General features: G+C 40.8%; 1 protein-coding gene across 4 annotated transcripts; it reads left to right on the top strand.

Moving 5' to 3' along the window:
- The first annotated feature begins 929 nt into the window (after positions 1-929).
- LOC104920703 (liprin-alpha-3) lies at positions 930-23,574 on the top strand. Of its 4 annotated transcripts, none has more exons than XM_019271079.2 (32): positions 943-1,257; positions 6,115-6,917; positions 9,534-9,635; positions 10,082-10,246; positions 11,133-11,207; positions 11,313-11,372; positions 11,600-11,728; positions 13,051-13,143; positions 13,538-13,590; positions 14,242-14,335; positions 14,477-14,611; positions 14,832-14,915; positions 15,026-15,157; positions 15,252-15,314; positions 15,492-15,571; positions 15,875-16,061; positions 16,159-16,352; positions 16,480-16,723; positions 16,827-16,963; positions 17,064-17,212; positions 17,345-17,441; positions 17,707-17,788; positions 17,938-18,138; positions 18,247-18,309; positions 18,763-18,789; positions 20,059-20,234; positions 20,340-20,437; positions 20,536-20,711; positions 20,917-20,985; positions 21,860-22,022; positions 23,337-23,405; positions 23,531-23,574. In XM_019271079.2, exons 2-31 carry the CDS (start codon positions 6,582-6,584, stop codon positions 23,387-23,389), a joined length of 3,717 nt encoding a protein of 1,238 aa, XP_019126624.1. In that variant the 5' UTR covers positions 943-1,257; positions 6,115-6,581; the 3' UTR covers positions 23,390-23,405; positions 23,531-23,574. The 4 variants fall into 4 exon arrangements, with proteins under 4 accessions (XP_019126626.1, XP_019126624.1, XP_010731347.1 ...); XM_019271080.2 differs by lacking the exon at positions 943-1,257 and adding an exon at positions 1,265-1,360; XM_010733045.3 differs by lacking the exon at positions 11,313-11,372 and having other exon boundaries at positions 944-1,257.
- The last annotated feature ends 15 nt before the right edge of the window (positions 23,575-23,589 follow it).

Below are 23,589 nucleotides of genomic sequence, written 5' to 3'. Positions count from 1 at the left end.
ACTTTAAATCCTTGCCGTGTCTCAGTCGATGACATCATTGTCTGAGAACACATTACATCACCCCTTCCCAGGCTCTCTCTCTTAAAGACAGCACCACCTTATGTTTACTGAGCTGCACACACACACACACACACACACACACTCACACACACATACATTCACAGAGACAGACCTGCTTATCTGTTTACAAATGTGATATCAATATCAACATGCATATTAATAACAGCCTCTGTGAGATTAGATTCTATGCGTGGGTTGGTGAGTTCATATTGTGTGGATGTAGTTACATTCAGGACAGCATCCATAGATATAGCATGTTCTACAAATGTGTTAACAAGCTACAAGTTGGCATTTAGATGTAATAATACTCAAACATATTGCTGCCATGGTTGAATATTATACAAATACACATACACACACAGTGTAAAGGCATTCCTGAGTACATTATAAATAAGAGTGTGTGTCATTTTTGTGCCATAGATTCATATCTCCAACATACTTTATGCCTGCAGCAAAATTAAGAAAATATGATTCACAAAAATAGGTTGAAAAACTCTGCAGGTGGCATCAATAACATTATTGCAAATAAAGTTTGAGTGGTTATTAACGTCTTTTTGCAGTTGGATTATAATGCAAGGAAAGGTTTTTCCTCATGGTTTGAAGTTGGGCCTTCAGTGCATCACCCCACACAGCTCTCCTCTGCAGGAGCAGATAAATCTTCTGCAGATTTATGATGTCCAAAATCATTTGTATGCATGTGGTCTGTCGTATCCGCATCTATTTCTATCAAATGAGTGAATTTTGGCTCAACCTGCTTCTACAAATGGTAACATGAGCTAATTTGCAAGTCAAATGTCCGTCAGTTAGTTTGCACTTGTCTCTGATATAAATACACACTGTATAATTAATCAGGTGTTTGATTGGCCTGCGAGTGCGCGTGAGTGCGTGGCGCGCGCGTAAATCACAGAGATGCGGAGAATGCTGAGAGAATGTTTCTTTAAGACCCATTACCTTCCAATCCGACAGAGGGGGAGTCTGTGGTAAGGTGGCGTATCGTCTCTCTCCGCGTCCCCCTCCTCGCCGTTTACATGTGGAAAAGAGAGACGGGGAGGAAAAAAAAAAAAGAAATACCACATAGTAAGCTTTACACTGGTTCGGATGAGGGGCACGGACACCGAAGCACGATCCCGATGGAGATGGACCTAAGGAATATTTAACATCAAACATGGACACTAAAGGCTCCCCGCGATGACTGTGGTAAGGATGCAACTTCACACCGCCCCATCGCAACCCAATTTCCACAGAGAGGGAGAATAATACCCATCGAGGAGACGCAGATGAGAAGGATGCATGCACAAATGTAAAGATAAACCGCATGTGTGTGTGTGTGTGTGTGTGTGTGCATGCGTGAGATAACAAGTAGCCTAACATTGTGTTGTCAAGGATTGAGGGGGGTGGTGTATGTGTGTGTATGTGTGTGTGTGTGTGTGTGTGTGTGTGTGGAAGGGGAGGGAGGGGGGGATTACTATTTGAATAGAGGCAAATAAGCTTATATTGGATAGACTATGCAACGCTCTCTGCATATGTCAGTGTCGGGCATTGACAGGTGTGTTGGCAGCACACAGCACGATTTATTTAGGGCGCGCTTGCTCGCTCCCGTTTGCATACAGTTAGGTGAGGTGATATCTACTTGAAGAGAGAGAGAGAGAGAGAGAGAGAGAGAGAGAGAGAGAGAGAGTCCTCATAAGATCATAAGATGCCACTGTATATTGGCCTACTATTTGTTGCTTGTAATTAATCATGGCTGTAACTAAGTCCTTTGCCGTTGGGAGCTTTGTAGTCAAACCTCCCAGCTCGTCACACTGCTGTCACCGGGCCTATGGAGTTGATTATAATTCTATAATGTCTGGAATAAGCAGGCCCATTACTGAAAATGTGAAAATGTGCGATGTGCATTTTTTTTTTTCCTCATCCGAGCATCCTCTCTAAGTGTGGATTTATCTCTCCTCCCGTTCGCTTTTTACGCATGAAAGGCCAATTTAGAAATCAAGCTGCTTCTTCTTCTTCTTTTTTTTTTTTTTTACTATAAGAATGTAGATCTGCGCGTGCTCGTGCGCGCCCTCGTGCCTACCATCCAGTGGTCTTTTTTTTTTTTTTTCCTCCATACATTCGGAAATGGTGGAGAGATATAAGGCACAGCCTAGTCGTAGCTGTCACCCGGAGGAGAGCCTCGTCATTTTCCCATTAGCCCAGTGTGCGGCGTGGATGCCAGCGCAAATAAAAGCGTGTTAGTCCGGATCCCGGTGCTTTCATTCCCTCTACCCAGCTGCCGACAATCACTTATCGATTCCAATGATGCATTTCTTGGCCAGGGGGTACTGTTTCATGGTATTAGGAGAGGAGGAGGGGGCGCTCTATATTAGTCGCTTCATATATATATATATATATATATAATATATTATATATATCTATATATATAATATATATATATATATATATTATATTGCTCTGCTTTTATTAAAATGAAAGAATGCATCGGATGTGGTGCGTCTTTTACGCGAGAGGGTGATTTAACATGGAACTGGATGTAAAAACACGATTTCCCTTTCTTTAGTTCTGATTGTCGGCGGCTGTGGGAGCCTGCAAACCCCTCTCCCCGCCCCTGTGCCTGCTGGAGGAGAGCTGTTTTTTTTTTTTTTTTTTTTTGCTGCTCTCGCTCTCTCTCTCATTTTTTTTTCAAACACACACACACACACACACACACGCACACACACACACACGCACACATAAGGCAAAGACATTTTCCTTTGCCTTTTTTTCAGAGAGACAGGGGATATTTAGTAACATGATACATAGCCTAATTGGAGGGGAGGAGGGGGGGTTGCTCTAATTGGTCATCTAGCAAGCAGATACTGTCCACTCCAGGGTAGGCGGCTACAAGCAGGATTCAGTGTGACTGTGTATGATGATGATGATGATGATGATGATGATGATGTGGGCAATCACAATATGAAGACACCCACATGTACACACACACACATATACACACACACATGCTTGATCGATTTCAGTGTGGTGACACTGTGACATGAGCTCACCCATTACACCAATGAATCTACTGCAGCTACTTGATAATGCACATTAAAGAAAAATGTCATCGCCGGCTCATTGTTTTCGGTCGCTGTGCTCTCATTTCTACGGCGGTGAGAATAGAAACTAGTCAAAGATGAAAAAAAATGCCTCGAGATAACTAGTCTTTAGTGTCATTTTAATGCACCAGACATGTAGCACTCTCTCTCTCTGTTTTCTAGTTGTCTTTCTCGTCCACACACACTCATAAACACACAGGTCCTGAAGCCCAGTGACCTCAGTCCAAAACTGCAGGCTGCACAGTTATGTTTTGCCTGTGCTGAAACCAGGACTCCAGCTATGAATCCTTTGTTTTTCCAGCACAGACTCATCATATGACACAGCTAGAGTACAGTGAACGACTACTGTGAGCTGTGCAGTGATTGTTACAATATATACAATAGTCTGCAGTAATTACATTAGCCTGTTTTCTGCTGCCCCTGCTGAGCTAATGAAGAGCTGCTGGTAATGACAATGAGTAATTCCAAGATTATCCCAGGCTGAGTGGTTGAAAGTTTTTCTTACAGGCCACGCTATACTTAGCATTTCAGTTTTGTTTTTTTTGTTTTTTTAATGCCCTATACTGACTGCAATCAATTTCAGGAGGTAATTTTGTGGAGTTTTTATCACAAAGTAGCAATCAGGAGCTGTTGTAGTCTTTTGTCTACAAGAACCCTCAGGTATGAGTATTTTTTAAAGGGAGAAATAAGTGACACATTCAGACCTGAGTCATCCATTCAGGGTAGTGGTGCCGTCACAAAATGTGTCCTTACATAACGTAATTTTTTCCTATAAAAAGCCTCATGAAAGTTTTTGGTCTTTTTGAAAGTTAATATTAGCTAAATGCTTTTGGAAGGCAACATAGTGAACACCATTATTATCTGGGCAATCTAAAACCCTCCAAAAGAGAGCAGCTTCATGTTCTTCATATCTCCCTCGCTGGCATAACATATGTTACTGTATATTTATCCTCTTCAATCCACTTTAAAAAAAACATCAATTCCCTTAGTGCCATGCAGACCTTTAGCATAATCTAATTCTGTCAGGTGTCTTCCATGTAAGCTTTTCACACCTAAAGGTGTTCTGCCATCCTGATGCTTTGTTAATCACACATTTTTTTTTATTTCATTTTTATTCTTTCACAGCACAACTCTGACATTTGATAACTGCGTGGCCTCAACTTTTCAGGTTCACTTCTTTGCTAACGTATTACAGATGCCATACTTTACCACTGTGGCTCTATGCAGCCATCAGTGTGGCAGAGAAGTTTGAAACATTTCCTAAACTGCTTACATTTTAAACTCTTAAACTGTATTTCAAGGGAGTGCAGTCAATGCCTATTCAGTCTTGCATCAGCGATCATCCATCAGTGTGGAGCGGGAAATCAAGTTGTTTTTTTAGTGGGACATACACTGAGGTTGCCAAGCTCCCTATCCAGCTCACCAGCATGAGGAGCTAATTCAGTATCTGTATCAAGCCTCCAATTACCAGCTAGCAGACCCCATCTCTGGTACTGGACGTCCATATAATAATGAGAAAACTGTCAAAAAGTTGTTTTTATTGGTGCTGAGGCCTGTGTGCTAAATATGTTTGTTTCACAAAATGGATGATTTTGGTTGGACAAAGAAATTCTTTACTGCGCTGCCCAGACTCACTGACGTAAAGAAGCCTGCATGGGGTACTAAATCAGTCCAAACCACTTAAAAGTATAAAGGCCAGCGCAAGCCTCTGAGTATTATAGACTAGACAGTGAAGAATATGGGAGGAAAGAAGAGAGGGACATGAGGCGCTATAATAATGCTGATTGCCTGAATCCATACCATTTTGGCTCACAGTATGCAGCGTGAGCCAGAGACCTTATCCAGTTAAAAGGTCATTTAAGATATGCAGATGATTTACAACAAAACTGATTAGAGGATGCTTTGTGGAGTGAGATCACATATTTCAATCAATATCGCAGTTTTTTTTTTTAGAAAAACTGAGAATTAGAACAAAGTTAACTTGTTTTCTTGCTTAAATCATTAGGATTAGCCACTTTGATCAGCGGTAACACTCTTTGGTTAAGATCACACTGACTGATACCTTAAAGCTTAAAGTTTGACATTTTGATAAACACAATCATTCACTTCCTTGCCATGAGTTGGATGAGAAGATCGATACCACAATCAAGTATGTCTATCAAGTGTACTGTAACGCTGGCTCCAGCCAGCAGCTCTTAGCTTAGCATAAAAACTCACAGCGCCTTTAAATCTCACTGATTAACACTTTATACCTCCTTTGTATAATTAGTAAAATTACTCTGTGCAGAGATTTCAGGAAGTCACTGCTCCTGTCAAAAAAATAGTCCTGAGCCTTTCATAAAACCATTCATTTTTTTGTTTTATTAACAGATTATACAAACAAATATATGTTCATTTTTTATAATATGTTAGGTAGATTACTGCAAATATTGTTACCTTTGGACAGAGACACCTGTTTCCTCATTTGACCTAACTGAGTGATAACCTGAAGCTGGTTGTAGCCATATATTTAATGGACAGAAATGACAATGTGACAAATCAATCTCATTGTCTGACTCCCAAGGAAGAAAGTACCCAAGATGCCAAACTATTCCTTTAACAGAGAGACTTTCAAGCAGCGTTTTGTATTACTTGGACTACCACTGAGTTAAAGAGTAGTAGTGTAATTCGTGCCTCCTCAAGCTATTTCTCAAGTTGCATGACTCAGTGTGTACGCTACTCAAATTCATCTTTCATTTCATTCACAGTAACCTGAGATTTTAAAGGTTCACGCTGGATGAACAACATCCAGAATTGATCATTTCATTGCCGCTGTTGTCATTATTCTCTATTTCATCAAAAATGCTAATTGCAAACCATCAAGCATTACTGACACAGTTCCATAGATGACATTACTTTACAGTGTCTTTCCTCAAAGTGAAGTTTATTGAGGGGGATCTAATGCAATGCCTGCTCTCTTTTTCAGCTCTTACCCCCGGTGCTGTGAGGAGCTCTGCCTCTTGGACACAATTTTGGAGCATCGGCCCTCCTTTATCCCTTCCTTCCCCATAACCCTTTCCCTTCCTCACCCTCCGCCAATCCGAGCCACCCACAGAACGGCATCCCCATAGATACTTCTTCCTCTTGCATAACACAGGAACACATAAGTATTCTAGTTACCATGCAGTTTGGGACTTTGGAAGGAAGGCAAGTCAGCAAAGACGTACAGAAGTGAATGCTGGGGAATAAACATAAAGGCAATAAACAAAGGAAGATATGCAGACCAAAGGAATGATATTTTTGGAAAACTGAAAATATAAAGATTTATATTTTGTACATCAAACTTTTAGTACAAGCTCATAAAACCCTGAGGCACGAAGTCAGACATTTTGCACGCACAATCTGCTGTTTAGTTTTCTTTATTAACTTGACACACACACACACCACGATCTCATGATGATGTGCGAGGTGATGCCCACCATTTCTGAGGATGGGCGAAGTGGGACTGGTGGGGGCTCATCCTCACCTGCCGGGGCAGGAGTTGGAGGCCCCGGAGGTGCGATGGGAGGAGGAGGCTTCAGTGGGAGGGAGCCTAGAGGCGGAGGAGATGAAGGAGGCAGCACGGGGAACCTGGAGTCGTTAATGGTCAACATGCTGACGGAGAGGGAGAGGTTGCTGGAGAACCTGAGGGAAACGCAGGACAGCCTGGGCACGGCTCAGCTCCGCCTCCGCGAGCTGGGACACGAAAAGGAGTCACTTCAGAGGCAGCTATCTATCGCTCTGCCACAGGTACAACTGTGTGTATGTGTTTACAGTCTATGCATATGTGCATGGAGGAATCAGTCTATTTTGGAAATTAAGGTTTATGTGTTTTGGCTGATAGAGCAAGTGCGTTAAGTTCCTCCTTGTGAGGTAACATTGTTTATCGTCTGTTCTATCGCTGTCTAGTTAATGGTGGAGTGTGTTCTTCTGAGTGTGTGTCATTGTGAAGCAAGCCTATGAGACAGTAAGCCTTTGCAGTGACAGTTCACGCAGAGAGACACAGCTAGAGGATAGTGGATGCTAAATACTTCCCCGTCTCCATCTTCAGAGTTTTCCTCATTAATGTTGTTCTTACTGATGCAGATGGTTTATGTTCCTATCGTTTTCTGGCTGTTTAGTCTAAGTTGCATCTGCAGTTTTCCTCTTATTGTCTAATCAGGTTTTATTATGTTTTTTGAACATGTAGTTAGTGGATGATTAATGATGCTGGAAGCTAATATTTGTTTGCGGCTTCAGCTTAATTTAAATGAATACTTGATTTTCTAGGAATTCTCTTTAGTTTACTGGGTGAAATTGCTCATTAATTACCCTACATTAAGAACAGCTCTCTCTTTTATTCATTGGGAAAACCTTCAGCACTTAAGGTCTATGAAGTGTTCACGGTATGTATAGTTTGCTGTCACACTTTACTATTTTTCCAGGACTATATGTCAGGTCCCTTTATGTTTCTTTTTTTCAGCTTCTAAAAGGTGTAAAATGTGTGAGCACAAATTAACTAAATTAGATTTTTTGTGCACACATCTTTTGTGATGAATACCAGCTCTGACTGGACTTTCATCCAATATCAAGAGATATAGTCATTGACATTACTAATTATTAATTCTTATTATTAATATTAAGTATATATGTTGTTGAAGGAAATCAGAAAAGCATTTCTACCAAGTTTTGGTGTAATATATATATAAGAGGACAGGAAGGTGACAAGAGCATTTCAAACTTGCAGCAAATTTAACATTGAGTCACCAGAGCCTCATTACTCTTGAGATGACACATAATATTTTCACGTGTTGTTTTGTTGTTATGTTCATTGTTGCTGAAACTTAGAAAAACTGGATATTATATCATAAAAACCTCTGGAAGTTAGTTCAGTACACTGATCTCCCAAACTAACATTTCACTCTTGAGCTATAACAATAGATTAATCAATTAGATAGCGATGGAAAATTGTTGGCGGCAATTTTTTAAAGCAAAAATGCCACACAAAAACATTCAACAACAAAACAAGTGATATAAAGTTGTCGTCTTAGGCTTTAAGAGTTATTTACATATGATTCACTTATTTCATTTGAACATTTTAGAGAATAAACAGATCATCATTCAGTCAAGGACAAATTAATCAGTAATGAAAATAATCATTAGTTACATCCCTAAATACTTGAACTGATCTATTTTAACAATCAGTTGAACATTATATAGTCAACAATACATAGTACATAATGTTAGTAAAGGTCTAAATTACTGAGTTTAAATTGAATGCATTATGACATACAGAGCCTGTGAATTGTTATCAGTTTGCAGCTAACACACCAGGCAAAGCATTTTGAAATTTGCATTTTTTATTCATATAACTCCATGTCCTTGTGCATCACAGAGGAGAACCGCAAAATCACTTAAATGAATGGAGGCCAGAGCCTCTAAGGATAGAGTGAGATGAAATAGAAAAGAAACTATAAGGCCACAAGGGAAGCCAACTGAGAAGCTGACCCCTATCCAAACAAGTAAGAATCCCATAAGGCCAAGAGCCAATGAACCCACTGTGTCACCATCTGCATAGATCTCTCTACGGCTCTTTTTCTCCTCTCTCCGCCATGCAAACACAGACTAATGTCATGTGTCTATTCTCTATTCTGCTTTTGTATCATAAAGGAGGTAAACCTGAGTATAAACATCTACATTATCACATACAGCAATTTCCTCTAAGCCGAAGGCTTCGTAGGTGTTTTATGGGGACATAAAGAAATTACTGGTAATGGATTCTGCTAGTATTCTTTGCTGGTTCTTTTTGTTTAAGAAAATGAAGACACGCGCCTCTGTTTGGACTCTATTACAGCATTATGCAGGAGTTTCAAACGTATTCCCAGCAGTGTTGTAAATGACATATCGATGCTGTGTTTTTGGGGGTCTCTCTTGTGCATTCCAGTGCAGAGCCATTGTGTAACAGTGTGATGTAATCCATCCATGAATGCGAGTTCACAGAGGAGGATGAGCAAGAGAGAGTGGTGGTGGTGGTGGAAACTGTGTCAGTGATTTACATGATTACTATGTACGTTTACATCACGTACGGCTTCATGCATTTCTAGTCTCAGGTGTTTCACACTGTGCGTTTCTGGAGGGCTTTGGTGATCTATAGTTTTAGTGTCATGTATCCGTTTACATGTGCGTATGCTGAGGGCAGTCGATTCTATTAAATTTTCAGTGTCACTCGATTTGGCTACGTCTTGGCCTGAATTATTATTTGTCCCTTTAAACTCTCACCGTAGCTCAAGCTGGCTGAGCGGAGACCACTTAAACTATAAAAATCATATATTTAAACAGTTGTTGTTTTTTTTCTGTGCCCCTGAACGCAGCTTGTGTGTTCCACAGGAGTTTGCTGTGTTGACTAAAGAGCTGAACGTTTGCCGGGAGCAGCTTCTGGAGAGGGAGGAGGAGATCGCTGAGCTCAAGGCGGAGAGAAACAACACACGTGTAAGATGTTTAGCGGCCATTTTGCTTATTAGCGCTGTAACAGCCTCTGTGTTATCTTCCTCACCCATTGTGGTTGTGTGGGTGTGACACTGTTTTATTTGCTTCTGTTTTTTTTTTCTCATTCTCTTCCTCTTTCTCCTTCATATTCTCTTTTTTCTCTTCGTGAATCCTTTTTATGTCCTTATCTGCTTTCCTTATCTCTCCCACTCACTCCTTGTCCCTTTATACTACCCGGCGCTCTTCTCACCACCTAATTTCATCTCATTGTCACTCTTTAAACCATTCACTCCTCTGCCTCCTCTCTGAGCCGTCTCTGTCTCTTTCTGCCTTACTCTCTCCGTTTTCTATCTTTTATTCTTTCTCCTCATTTTCTATGTCTCCTTTTCTTACCTCTCTCTGTTCACCTCCCCATCTCCTTCCCCATTTCGACCCAATAACTACTGTAGTTGTTGCTGGAACACCTGGAGTGTCTTGTGTCTCGCCATGAGCGCAGTCTGAGGATGACAGTGGTAAAAAGACAAGCCCAGTCCCCGGCAGGGGTCTCCAGTGAAGTGGAAGTCCTCAAGGCACTAAAGTCTCTGTTTGAGCACCACAAGGCCCTGGATGAAAAGGTGGGTCTAACTGCTGCATTATAGATCAGAGCCAGAGCCATCAGTATTAATCAAGCTACTAAAAGTGACATTTTGAAGATCTTTTACTTCCTACTCACAAAAATGGTTATGATCGATATTTTTTCGACGGCAGATCTTATACTTGTACGTGACAGATTGTCACATGTAGTGATAAACTCACAGAGAATTATCACCCGACACAACTCCACAGAGATTTACAGCGTCTTGTTGATTATTATTTTTTATAATTTGGCAGTTTCATTCTCGTCAGGACTGATTTCAGTCAAATCAGAGAAAAATCATGATGCAAAGTTGGCTTACCTAACAGCAAACAGCAAGACAGTTAGCTGGTTAACACAGTTTCTTAAAGGAGGCTGTGGAGTGGCTACTTGACTTAGATCCATCAGGTGACCAGAAATAGGATGTTAACTTTGAGCTAGGCTCATTAGCTGTTGCAATTTCATAAGCAAACACATAGAGATGTTAATGTTAATGACTTAAAATAACAATATAAAAAAAACGGTGAGGCAAATGAAGGGTAAATCCCTCGCATAGGATCGTGTGGTTCTCCTACAGTTTGCTGCACGTAGGAGCAAGTCACTTGAATTATTTTTCACTCTACTCTTCACTCACTTTGAGTTGGCACTGAGCATTCCTAGAAGTCTTGTGAGTGTTTTGGCCTCTTCTGAATTGTTTACTTGGCTCTGTCGCCTTGTAACTTTTTCTTGCTCTTTCTAACAAGATTATCAGGAAGGTCAAGAAGATGTAGTCACTGTAGGAGAGTAAAAAAAAAGGGAAAATCCATTCGAGTGATAGAAATGCAGCCTGAATTGTAACTTGTAAACGCCATGATGGTCGGCCCACTTATACCGTTCTACCCCCACAGGTTCGAGAGAGGCTCCGTGTGGCCCTCGAGAGGGTATCCATGTTAGAGGATCAACTTGCAGCTTCTTCTCAAGAGGTAAAATCCAATGTGAATGATTTTCTCTGCCTCGAGGATGCTTGGTGTGAAGAATGAACATTCATTTGTATCGTCTGTTTGCTCATTTTGTCTCCCCCTTTCTAGGTAATCTCTTTAAGAGACCAAATTAAAAGACGTCAACAAGGGGTGGACGGCGGGAAAGATGTAAGGGAGGGCTTTATGCATGTTGGTTCCAGTTGTTTTTGTCTATGTGTTAGCGTCCAGAAAGTCAGTAGAAAAGTAGATGTATGGGTACCATGGTGTGTCAGTGTGATTTTGACTCATTATCGTACTTCATCCACATGTCATTTGTTTCAGCCACAACCTCAGCTGATTCTAACTAGTTATTTTTCTTCACTGGTCTCAATTTTTGGATATTTTCATCATTTCAGCGACTACCCAATGGCCCAGCCTCTGGCCTGGAGGACAGCGAGCTGGAAAGACAGCGAGAAGGAGAGATAGAGCGACAGAGAGCTGAACTCTCCCAGCTGAGGGAGAGGCTGGCCCTCATGTGCCGGCAGGTGAGTGTATGTTTCTGTTTATCCGTCATGGTGAGGACCATATGAGGTTTGAAACGTCAGACTGAAGTGAGCAAAAGTGAAGACATCTTCACTTCTTTGATACTTCCCTCTTAACACTGTGGTGTCAGGGTTAAATGTGAAATCTAAGCTGTAATGTTTCAGTTGATATATATAGAGTTATTATAACCAACTGTATGATAGAGTGTAATGAAACACTAAAAGTGGTGCCCATACTCTAATTTGAGGCTTTCTTATACTGTTTGCTGGGTTACACCTGTCCAATTGACTGTGCAAGCGCTCTTCAATAAGTGGTGTGTTTGAAATTTGTATATTATTAGTCTAACATTTTTACTTTGTGCCAACAACACTAAGGTCTAGTAATACAACTTCAGAAATGGCGTGATGTTACGATTAGCAGTTTTAAGGTTATTTAAAAAAAAAAAAAACATTTTGGAAAAAACCTCAGTGTGTGGTTTGTTTGCCAGGGTTTTTTTTGGGTTTTTTTTTTACATAGCCAGACTAGCTGTTCATATATACTGTAAGGACAACAAGGGTGGTCTTGATCGTCTCATATAAGTTTTGAAAGTTTTGAAAGCACATTTACAAAAATGTCACACTGTTCCTTCAGCGTTAGGCTTTTGGTTAGCATTAGGAACTGGATATAGTCTATGAGGGTCCTCCCAAGTACAGAAATACACGTTTGTGTACATTTGTACTGCGATGCATTTGTGTTTCTGATTTGTTTTCTAATTTGGTTTTAATCAACAGTGACAATTATATTTGACTCCTTTAGTCCACTAAGTAAAGCCAAACTTTCTTGTGGTATACAAGTATTTTCAACAATAAAACCAAGAAACCAAGAAGAAGGGACCTATGTACAATATGTCTGCTAGGTCTCCCTCTGCCCTCTTGTGGCCAGTCAGACTATTGCTGCTGCATTGAAAAGCCATTATTATACTTTATACTTTATAGTACACAATAAGACGCCATTTGAATTTAACCATAGACAAACTGTATCCATGCATCCAATAAAGTCTTGTGTAATGGGTCAAACGTATTGTATTAAAGCTCAATAAAACCATGGCTGTCTGGTCACAAAATAAAAAGACTGTCTAGAACACTGAACACTAAAAAGAGACATATTCTGTCTGTAGTTTACTGTGTGTTTCATGCATCAGTGATGACTCTCATGTTGACCAGACAGACATTTGTAACAAATCACTTGATGTGTCTATTTACACTTTTTTTTTCTGTGGCAGTTGACACTGACTCACGTAGGTTAAATCTGTGTCATCTTGTGTCCCTTCGTGGTGTCACATCAGGTTGGAGAAATAGAGGAACAGCTTGCGGCCGCTAGGAGGGAGGTGACGAAGTCGGAGGAGGCCAATCAGAAGCTCCAAAGGGAAGTGAAAGAGGTCTGTAGAGCCAATCTGTCTCTTCCTGGCCAAGACCCTGAGCTACCTCGATTCCCGGGGTTTCAAGTGTATATTTGACCACAATGGGCATATGTTGGAGAAGTATTAATATGCATTATTTTGTAACATAATGAGAGGGGAAGTAAGATAAATTAAACAGTTATGAGGTGGACTTGATATATGCAAGTCTCAAATAAATGCAGAAGAAATTGTAAATTTGACCCTTATAGTATTAAATGTCCTCTTTATGGGCCATCCACGTATTATTTGTTTCTCCTCCTGTTAGATATCTATCATCTGGTTATTACTCATCATATACAGTAAATATCTAATAAGAGCATCTCATCATAAATGTATACCATCCTGTTTCTTGATGTATTTTTGCCTCCTCCAGGCTCTTTGCCAAAGAGAGGACATGGAGGAAAGGATCACAACACTAGAACGGAGGTAACCTTTGCTGTCTCTGAGGAATTTATACTTGTTACTGTTTTTGTTTTGTTTTTTTGAGGGAAAATTTCATCCATCAGCTGTAATGAATAAAGCAGAAGGACCATATGTTTAACCTGTTGGCTGAAAATGTGTTGCAATTGTGTCCTGACACCTCTTTATACAGTTTAAGGTTGTTTTACATAATAACATTTGCACTACATACATATTAATAACGCAGAACGCTGTGTGAGAAAAGCAAAAAAAAATTCTGGCTCAGAATTTGAAATTAACCAGATATCGTACTCTCAAATCAAATGCACGGTACAGACAACTATCTAAGCATCTTTAGTATACTTTTTTTTCCATCCATGAGTGTCTGCAGGATCCTCACAAGCTTCATGCAACCCCAACAACCTCCCCCAAGACAGGAGGGCAGCTTCTGTATTGCCTGAGCTGCAAAATTCTGTGAACGCACAGTAATAACTGAAGGCAACTCAGATGAGCAGTTTAATACTTTGATCAACTCAGGGATACAAAATAACATTTTGAAAAGTGAGGGTGACATGTCCTCCTACTTCCGAGTGGAGATTACATCCTTGCACATATCATGTCAAGTTGACAGATAACTTCAGCTCTAAAAATTTGATCGTGTCTCGATGTTGAATGCAGGTACCTCAGCGCCCAGAGGGAGGCGACCTCTCTCCATGATATCAAAGACAAGCTGGAAAATGAGTTGGCCAGCAAGGAATCACTTCACAGACAGGTGAGGAGTGTTTCAAACAATCCTGTAGTGAAATTGTCTGCACTTGTTATGTTTGACGGAGTTATATGATATTTAAAAATCTAAAATTCGATCTGTTAGTGCCATTACCTTAACAGTTATACTTTCCATCTGTGTGTCCAGAGTGAAGAAAAGAACAGACAGCTACAGGAGCGTCTGGATGAAGCCAAGCAGAAGCTCCAGCAGACCCTACAAAGGGCAGAGACACTGCCTGAGATCGAGGCCCAGCTTGCCCAAAGGGTTGCTGCTCTCAACAAGGTACTTTTAGTCAGGGGCCATACATGCTGTATCAGACCAGGCAACTGTTCAATGCTGATAGCTTCATTTAATGATTGGGTTTATTTTACTGTCACCTATAATACATCATATATAAGTGCTGTTATTGCCTCTATCTGTAAACATCTTTGGAAGCGTCATTTATTCATCAGAAACAAGCTTGTAGGAGTATCTTGAAATATTCTCGTTTCCACTAATTCAGGCAGAGGAGCGCCATGGGAACTTTGAGGAGCGACTACGGCAAATGGAGGCTCAACTCGAGGAGAAGAACCAAGAACTACAGAGGGTAACATTATTTTTTTCTCTACTTGGCTAAAGAATTTTGAAAGTTTGTTGTCAACTTTATTTCTATCACGACTCACGAGCACCTCTCTTACGGCCTTTGCTTCATTTCAGGCGAGGCAGAGGGAGAAGATGAATGACGAACACAACAAACGTCTCTCAGATACAGTGGATAAGCTTCTGTCTGAGTCCAACGAGAGACTGCAGCTCCACCTCAAAGAGAGGATGGCAGCACTAGAGGAAAAGGTAACGGGAAGACTAATTAGTGGCACAGAATATTTTGTAAAATAATGGAAAATAAGAGTTGGTAAAGTGTATATTCATTCTTCTTCTCTGCTAGAATGCTCTCTCGGAGGAACTATCCAATATGAAGAAAATCCAAGATGATCTTATAGCTAATAAGGTATTGATCTTTTCAGTTCATGTTATGGTTTTATCCTCATGTGTGAGAGGTCAAGGCAGTGTTTTAGTCTTGAGTCTTGAGTGCTGTCTTAATTTGTCTAAAATAAAGTTTTGCTAATTCTTATCTACACTTTTTTTTTTGCTAAAGATGTTGACCTTTTTCTCCTCTGTGCTTTAGGAGCAGCTCCTTGCTGAGCTGGAGCGAATCCAACTGGAGCTGGATCAGCTGAGAGGCAGACCTGGCTCATCTTATTCCAGGTTAGATGCAATGAACCTTTAAGGGAGCTTATTTATACACTATGTCCCACATTGAGCCAAATAAAAACAATGTCTCCCATGGGATACTATATGTACACTGCCCCCTTCTGAGCACAATCTTTTGTTTACTCTTTTGTTTCATCAAAATGTACTTCCGCTAATATCCTTTTAAAAGCTAACTATTTATACTGTTTCCGGAGGGTGTATATATATTATAGCTGACAAATATGCAAATAATATTTACATTCTTATTTCATATGTATACAACTCTTTTAATACAATGAATTCTTGATTTCACCATAGGGCGGGCAGCGTGAGCTCACTTCCCTCCACCCTTTTTCGAAGATCTCTTCCAGGGAGTGCCTCAGAACTGCGATACCCCCAGGGAGGTGGCTCACTCCCCTCTGGCTACGGCAGCTCCTCTAGTGGAGTGGTGGTCAGGCGGGCACACCGTGGCCGGTGGGGGGCTCCTAGAGACGATAGCAGCAAGGTGTTAATCTTACACTGATATAATGATGATGAGGAAGATTAGATATAATTTGTTAATAGGATGATAATTTCTTGCATCCATTGTTCTGTCTTTCCAGTATGGAGAATGGGACAGCGGCAATATACTGGGTCCAGGGTTTGAGGGTGGTGTGGAGGGTGGCTGCTCTGACGATGAGGATGACAGGGAGACTCTTTTTGGATCAGAGCTGCTCTCTCCCAGCGGTCAGACAGATGTACAGACTTTGGCCATCATGCTACAGGAGCAACTGGAGGCCATCAACAAGGAGATTAAGTGAGCGTTATTTAAATGAGACCATCCTAGGCTGTTTGGACAACCCGTATTTTAGCTTACATTATAAATGATGTGGACTTTCTGCCTCTCCTCTCCTCTCCTCTCCTCTCCTCTCCTCTCCAATCAGGCTGATTCAGGAGGAAAAGGAGAGCACAGAGCTGAGGGCAGAAGAAATTGAAAGCCGGGTCAGCAGCGTGGCCCTCGATGCCTCACCTCTTCCACCCTCTTCGCTGGGAGGACGGGACAGCGTCGGAAGGGGATACATGACTCCCTCCATCACCTCCTCCACGTTGGCATCTCCCTCACCACCCAGTTCTGGACATTCCACCCCCCGCCTGACACATTCCCCTGCCAGGGAGACTGACAGACAGGTACTGTGTTGAAGTTGTTAGATAAGCCTTAAATTAAAATGAGGATAATTTAGCCAATACTCAGTGTAAATTAACTCAACTCTTGCACTCCTCCACCCTGCAGAATAGTAAAGATGGTGAAGAATGCAGAGCACTTGCTCTAATTGACTCCGGGCCTTCCGTCCCACGAGCCCTACGATTGGACCGGATGACACACACTCACCCAGGGGCTGGCCTTGACGACCACCGTGAATTTCGCAGGTACCCTCCAGGAGGTTTACTCAAAAACTGTTTATTTGGCTAAAGAAACCATTCCTCACTGACTGTTTTGTCTTGTCTTTTCCTTTCTTTGTCCTTCTAGCCTCTCTGCTGATGGCGTCACCACTGCTAGCCAGGATTCCCTTCACAAAGCCAGCAAAAAGAAAAGCATTAAGTCATCCATTGGCCGTCTCTTTGGCAAAAAGGAAAAGGGGAGGATCGGTGCACCTGGGCGCGAATCTGCCTCTTTGGGTTAGTGAACAGATAAAAAAACTACTCATTCATAATGCTGTTTTGTTGTCAGACAGATATATCCGTTTGCAAAAAGAGATTTATCAACAGTTGGTGGATTCATAAGGTAATTACTATTTTTAACCTTTCCAGCCTCAACGCCCTCTGATGACCTGGGTTCAGCTGACCCATTAGGCCTGACTAAACTCGGCACTGGAACTGTGGAAAAAGATCGTCGTAGCAAAAAGAAGTAAGATCAGTGGCCTTTCCACCCACTTCTCATGTGCACAGTCATTGGTGGAGCATGACACTAACCAGGCCTGAGTTGGGGATTTAACTCCCCTAGTGCCTTTCTTCTAAAGAATATATTCCCAAACTGTGCTGCTAGGCACAGATGTCATGGTATTTAACCTCTCAAGTACAAGGCTATTTTCTATTTCTAAATGAAGACAGTGGTAAGGTGAGCTATGAAGAAATTAATCTATGTCAAACTGGTTTTCCACTCTCCTTGCCAGACATGACCTGTTAGAGGAAGCCTGTCGTCAGGGTCTGCCTTTCGCCTCATGGGATGGCCCAACTGTTGTTACATGGCTCGAGGTACATTATGACACACTGTCCTGTTAAACTGTAAGATCAGTTCAATTCAGTGTATGGGTAGTATGATATAAATGAAACTAAAGTATCAGGTGAGAGTCACCATCATCATTACAAGTGTTGCCACTCACATCTTCTTTCTGTTTGTCCAGCTGTGGGTAGGAATGCCAGCATGGTACGTGGCAGCGTGTCGTGCCAACGTGAAAAGCGGTGCAATTATGGCTAACCTGTCGGACACAGAGATCCAAAGGGAGATTGGCATCAGCAACCCTCTACACAGACTCAAACTCCGCCTGGCCATCCAGGAGATGGTCTCCCTCACTAGTCCATCTGCACCTGCAAGCACTCGCTCTGTAAGGCTCAGTAAAAAGCACGATGACTCTAAACGACTGGGATGTTAACAAATTCATGCACTAATGTCAGAAGAAGACTGATATTAAATGTGTTTGCTGTCATTACAGTCGACCAGTAATATTTGGATGACACATGCTGAGATGGAGTCTCTCACTGCTGCCACCAAGCCAGTAAGAATATTGCAAATTTTATAATATTTACCCATTATCTTATTCTCATTTACATAAAAACAAATACTATTACAGTATTTTCTGTATTTAGGCATGTAATATAATTAATTGTTTTATGTTTTGGCCTCTTAATTCTTAGCAATATGACCAGAGGTCTCACATTGATAAGCTTTTTTCTTTTTCTTTGTTTCTGATTAGGCATGTTTGGCTACACCTCTCCCTTACTATTCCCTCAAAATCTGTTTTGATGTAGTGTTTTTCCGACTAATTCTCACTCACTAACAAAACTTTTCCTCCCTCTGCCTTCCCCCTCCTTCTTCTTCTCCATTCTGTCCTGACACTGATCCACTATAACACACACACACACCAACACACTCCCCCTGGTGACTTTTCCCTCTCTTTGCAACTCTCTGTCCCTTTTCTCTTTCATTTCCTCACTGCCTGAACCACAAGGAGCAGAAGGAGTTCAGCTGGGACCAGGTGAGTTTCTGGCAGTAACATTCATGTAGTGTTAGGTTAATAGATTTATTATTCAGGATAACAACTGCTTTTCATCACTAACAGACCTTACAGTATTGCATTTTAACACAGACACATCCTTAAATGTGACACACTAGCGAGTATGTAATCGATTATTCCCTGAGCTGTTTTGTGCTATACAGTATGTGGAGGCAACCCCCCTGACCCCATTTGTTGTGTGAAGGACTTATATGCTTAAAAAGCATATACGCTTTTTAATAGGTTATAAGCAAAAGTAAGCTGCTATGATGGGGATGCTGTGACTTATGTTTGTGTGTCATTAACTGATGTGAGGAGAATTAACAGTAGGCGCCATCAAAATAATAATAGATAATAGTGCAGAGACCAACTAACTGACACTAAAATTTGACTTATAATGTTGTTTCTTCTACTGTGACATTGTGTTGTGTCATTTTGGAATCCTTTCAATCTAATAAGGCATTTACCTGTGTACAAACTAACACTTCCCAAGGTGTTCTGAGCTCATAGTCCAGACAGCCCGGCTAACGAACTGAGCTAACAGCAGCTATATTTCACAGTACTTTTCTTAACTGTATCAGGAAACCTTCAGGAGAGTTGGTGGGAAAACAATTGTGTTTGGTTTAGTTGGTAGTTTGGGACTTTGGGACATTACATACTTTAGTGCCACATATTTCTTGTACAGTAGGTGATTGTACCCCTACATACTGTATAAAAATATAAAAAATCTAAATTATTTTAAATCAGTTATTTTATGGAAGAAAAGGTACACACTGGAAGGCCTATAAGCAGTCAATGTTAAAATGCTAATGACAATAAAAGTCTAGTTAGTTAGTTGGGACCAATCTATTATAATGCAAAAAAAATGTATCTCATTAACATATAGAAGTCATATACATCCCTCTAAAAGGCTCCACATCTGTGCAGTTTTAGCCCACGACTTCCATGTTTACTGTTGCCTGTGATGCATCAACTAGCAGAACTGAGGCATTTTTTTTGCATGATTGCTGTGTATATACAGCGCTGCTGTGTATATGTACATGTATAGGCTTCACAGGAAAGAGATACAGCTGTTGACCAAGGGACACACTGAGGGTCACCTTTTACGTACCTAAAGACTTGTGTAACTTACATAGCAGATTAACCGTTTTTGTTTTTTGTGCACCTCGATTATTTTATACTTTTGTTTTTCATGCATATGATTTGTGTTCTTTCCTCATCATTTTCTCCATTACCCCCACTGTCCACCAGATCCTGGCCTATGGAGACATGAACCATGAATGGGTGGGAAACGAATGGCTGCCCAGCCTTGGCCTTCCCCAGTACAGGTCATATTTCATGGAGTCACTGGTGGATGCCCGCATGCTTGATCACCTCACCAAGAAAGAACTAAGGGGCCAGCTGAAGATGGTGGACAGTTTCCACAGGTTTGAAATACATGGCTCATTTCTAACGTGATCCGTCTACTACAGGTGTACAGCATATACCTGCTTTTCTGAAAATTGAGAGCAATTTGTCCTTCTCACTTACAGAGTGAGTCTTCACTATGGTATCATGTGCTTGAAGCGCTTGAACTATGACAGGAAGGAGCTAGAGAGGAGGAGGGATGACAGTCAACACCAGAATCAAGGTAAGGCCTGTGGTTAATAGCCAAATCTTCTCTTCAGACATGATACCTGAGCATGCACATACTTCTTCATCTATATTGTACCGTGCCCTTCCCCACAGATGTAATGGTGTGGTCCAATGAACGAGTGATGTGTTGGGTGCAGTCTATTGGTCTGAAAGAGTTCGCAGACAACCTATTAGAAAGCGGGGTGCACGGGGCACTCCTGGCACTAGATGACACCTTTGACTACACTGACTTGGCCCTCCTCCTCCAGATACCCAATCAGAACACACAGGTACTCTGCAGCACACCACTTTTATGACCAACTTGTTGACAGTTAATGTAGAAAAGCATCTCTGTAAAGCATTTTATCTCACAACTGTTGTCAGAAATTCTCATTGCCACACGTTCTGATTGCCTAATGCCAAGATAATCCTAATCTTTAACTCTTAGATTATCTTAATTATGATCTTAAAACTGTGCTTGTCTATCTTTTGCAGGCGAGGCAGCTCCTAGAGAAGGAATACAATGCTCTCATCTCCATGGGAACAGAGAGGAGGCCAGATGAGGTACGACAAAGCAGACTGTCAGTAGAAAATCAATCAAGATAATCACTTCTGCCAGGAGGCGGGAGTATGTGTTGATTGTATCCACTCCGACTAAGACTATCTGACTTGACAAATGGGCTTTTGATTTAAACTTTTTGCCCTTTGTTAAAGGTCCAGTATGTAGGATTTTGTGGTACCTAGCAGTGAAGTTACAAATTGCAAACAAATGAGTGCTCTCGTATGCCTTTTTCAAGCATGTAGGAAAAACTCCACATGAATCCACATAAAAAGCATTAAAAGTCCAAATCTAGATCACTGTTTGGTTTGTCTGTTCTGAGCTACTGTAGAAAAATGGCGGTTCAAACATAGCGGGCTCTATGGAAGAGGATCCACTCTCATTGTAGATATTAAAGGCTTATTTTATGACAACAAAAACACAACAATTCTTATACTCATGTTATTATACACTAATAAAAATGTACTAATGATATGTAATAATGTACTCTATTCCTGCAAAATAATATTCAGAAATCCTACACACTGGCCATTTAAATATGTAACAGGATAATTTCCTTTCACTGGTAAAATATCCGTGTGAAATATCTATTTTCCATATAAAGAGAGCATTTATGGCGTTAGTGCTTGTACCACTGCTGGCAAATTGTTGGCATGCCAAAGTGGCTCAGCTGTGTTTGCACAACTGCTAATTGCTTAGTTACAGCATCTAGACTAAAAACTGTGCAACTGTGGTATATTGTCACAACAAATCCTGCTTTGTCAAATACTACTTTGTTAAAACCCCACTAATGCATAATGAATACGACCCTGAAATAGATAGTCACTACTGTGAACACTGTTATTTTTAATCACTGGTGTTATTTCATTGTCTCTGCAGGACGGCACGAAAACATTTACACGGTCACCATCATGGAGGAAGATGTTTAGGGAGAAGGATCTGCGTGGTGTGACCTCCGACTCCTCAGAAACATTACCTGCCAACTTCCGTGCCTCGGCTATCTCCACCCCCTCTGTCACCCTGAGAAAAGTCCAGAGTGAAGGTGAGGAGATGCAGCTCACAGCAGCTGAATGAGCATGACATTCAGGGATGGTATCAGGCATTACACAGTGGTTTATTCTTAAACATAAACTTAAATTAAAGTTTTGTGACACAGCAGAAAATACTACTGCACGCAAAATTGTGTTGCTTAAGCTTAATGCTTAATAACAGAAAAAATCTGAATCTCTAGATTATGCAGCCACTTGTTAGGTTGGGTGTCTCTGTTTAAGAGCAGATGTTGGGATGAAGCATGGAGATCAACTGTAAACCAGGACAAAGGAATAAAAAGGAAATGGAGAACAATTTCCCACAGGACAAAAAAACTAAGCTCTTATCGCAAATTCATCATTCATTTAAAAGAGAAACATTCACAAACAATTTGTGGTTGTTTGTTATCATTATCTAGTAGGAGTTAAAAGTGCAGACTCCACCATATTGTATTATACTGTACAGATGATGATTGAAAAGCATAGTATGGGTTTGGAGTTATGTCTTTGAGCTATATTATGTTTTGATGTTTGTTTTCATGTCAGATTTCTCCACATCCACTTTACAACAGACTGATGGGATTTAGATGAAACATCTGTTAAGTGGTGCTTTCAATCACACAGTCTGACATTATGGGCTATTTCAACAACAGCCAGATAAATACAAGGAAACTGGATGACAAACTGGACTGGCACCAAGTGTGGTAAACTGATTTTAGATATAGTTTTTTAATAGTTTAACATTTTGGTTTATATATATCTTCTTGCAGACGTATTAATACCACTCCCTTGTCTTTACGGTAAATATGAAGTCACCACTAGCAGTTGGTTAGTCTAGTTTAGCACCAAAACTGGGAACAGGGGGGAAACAGTTACTTATTAGCTCAATAACTCAATAACTCAATAATGTCTTTAGAGGTGCCAGTAGGCACATTTTACTTCTTTTGGGCAAAGCCAGGCTAGATGTTTACCACTATATCCAGTCTTTGTGCTAAACTAAGCTACCCATCTGCTGGGAATAGCCTCACATTTACTATGCAGATGATCAATCTGGTAAGCAAGGAAGAAAATATTGTGTATTTGTATATTTGCTGCTTTACAAACTTGTTGTTTTCAGAAGCAAATACCAAGATTATTTTTCACAATAGTTAGAAAAATATCAATGATCAAAACCACAGTTCATTGATTATTATTCAACTTTAGTGTTTTCCAGTGTTTAGTCTATTGGAATCAGAAGACCACACCTACTAAACACATGTTTTCAGGTCTGTTTGTGTCATAGTTCAACACTGAGTTATATTTACTAATTAGCTTCTTCTCTTTGTCAGTAAACTCTGGTCCAAGAGGAGAGTCGGGGTCCGTGAGAACATATTCCTGCTAAAAGATAAGCACACCAGGTGAGAAATGCACCCCCCTTTGTATCTGTAGCAAAACATAGCTTGTGTGAATACCAGATAAAACATCTCATCAAGGCAGGAGTTTCTTTACGGTTTCACTGAGTGTGTTTTATTCCATTTTGTAGAACCCCACCTCCATCCAAGGAAAAAACACATTTTTGAAGAAAAATAAATAAATCAAGGA

Source organism: Larimichthys crocea, chromosome XVI (assembly GCF_000972845.2).
Source record: "Larimichthys crocea isolate SSNF chromosome XVI, L_crocea_2.0, whole genome shotgun sequence".
In the NCBI taxonomy this organism is placed as follows: Eukaryota; Metazoa; Chordata; class Actinopteri; family Sciaenidae; genus Larimichthys; species Larimichthys crocea.
The sequence above is the reverse complement of the archived record's forward strand: the minus strand, read 5'-3'. Positions and strand labels throughout refer to the sequence as shown.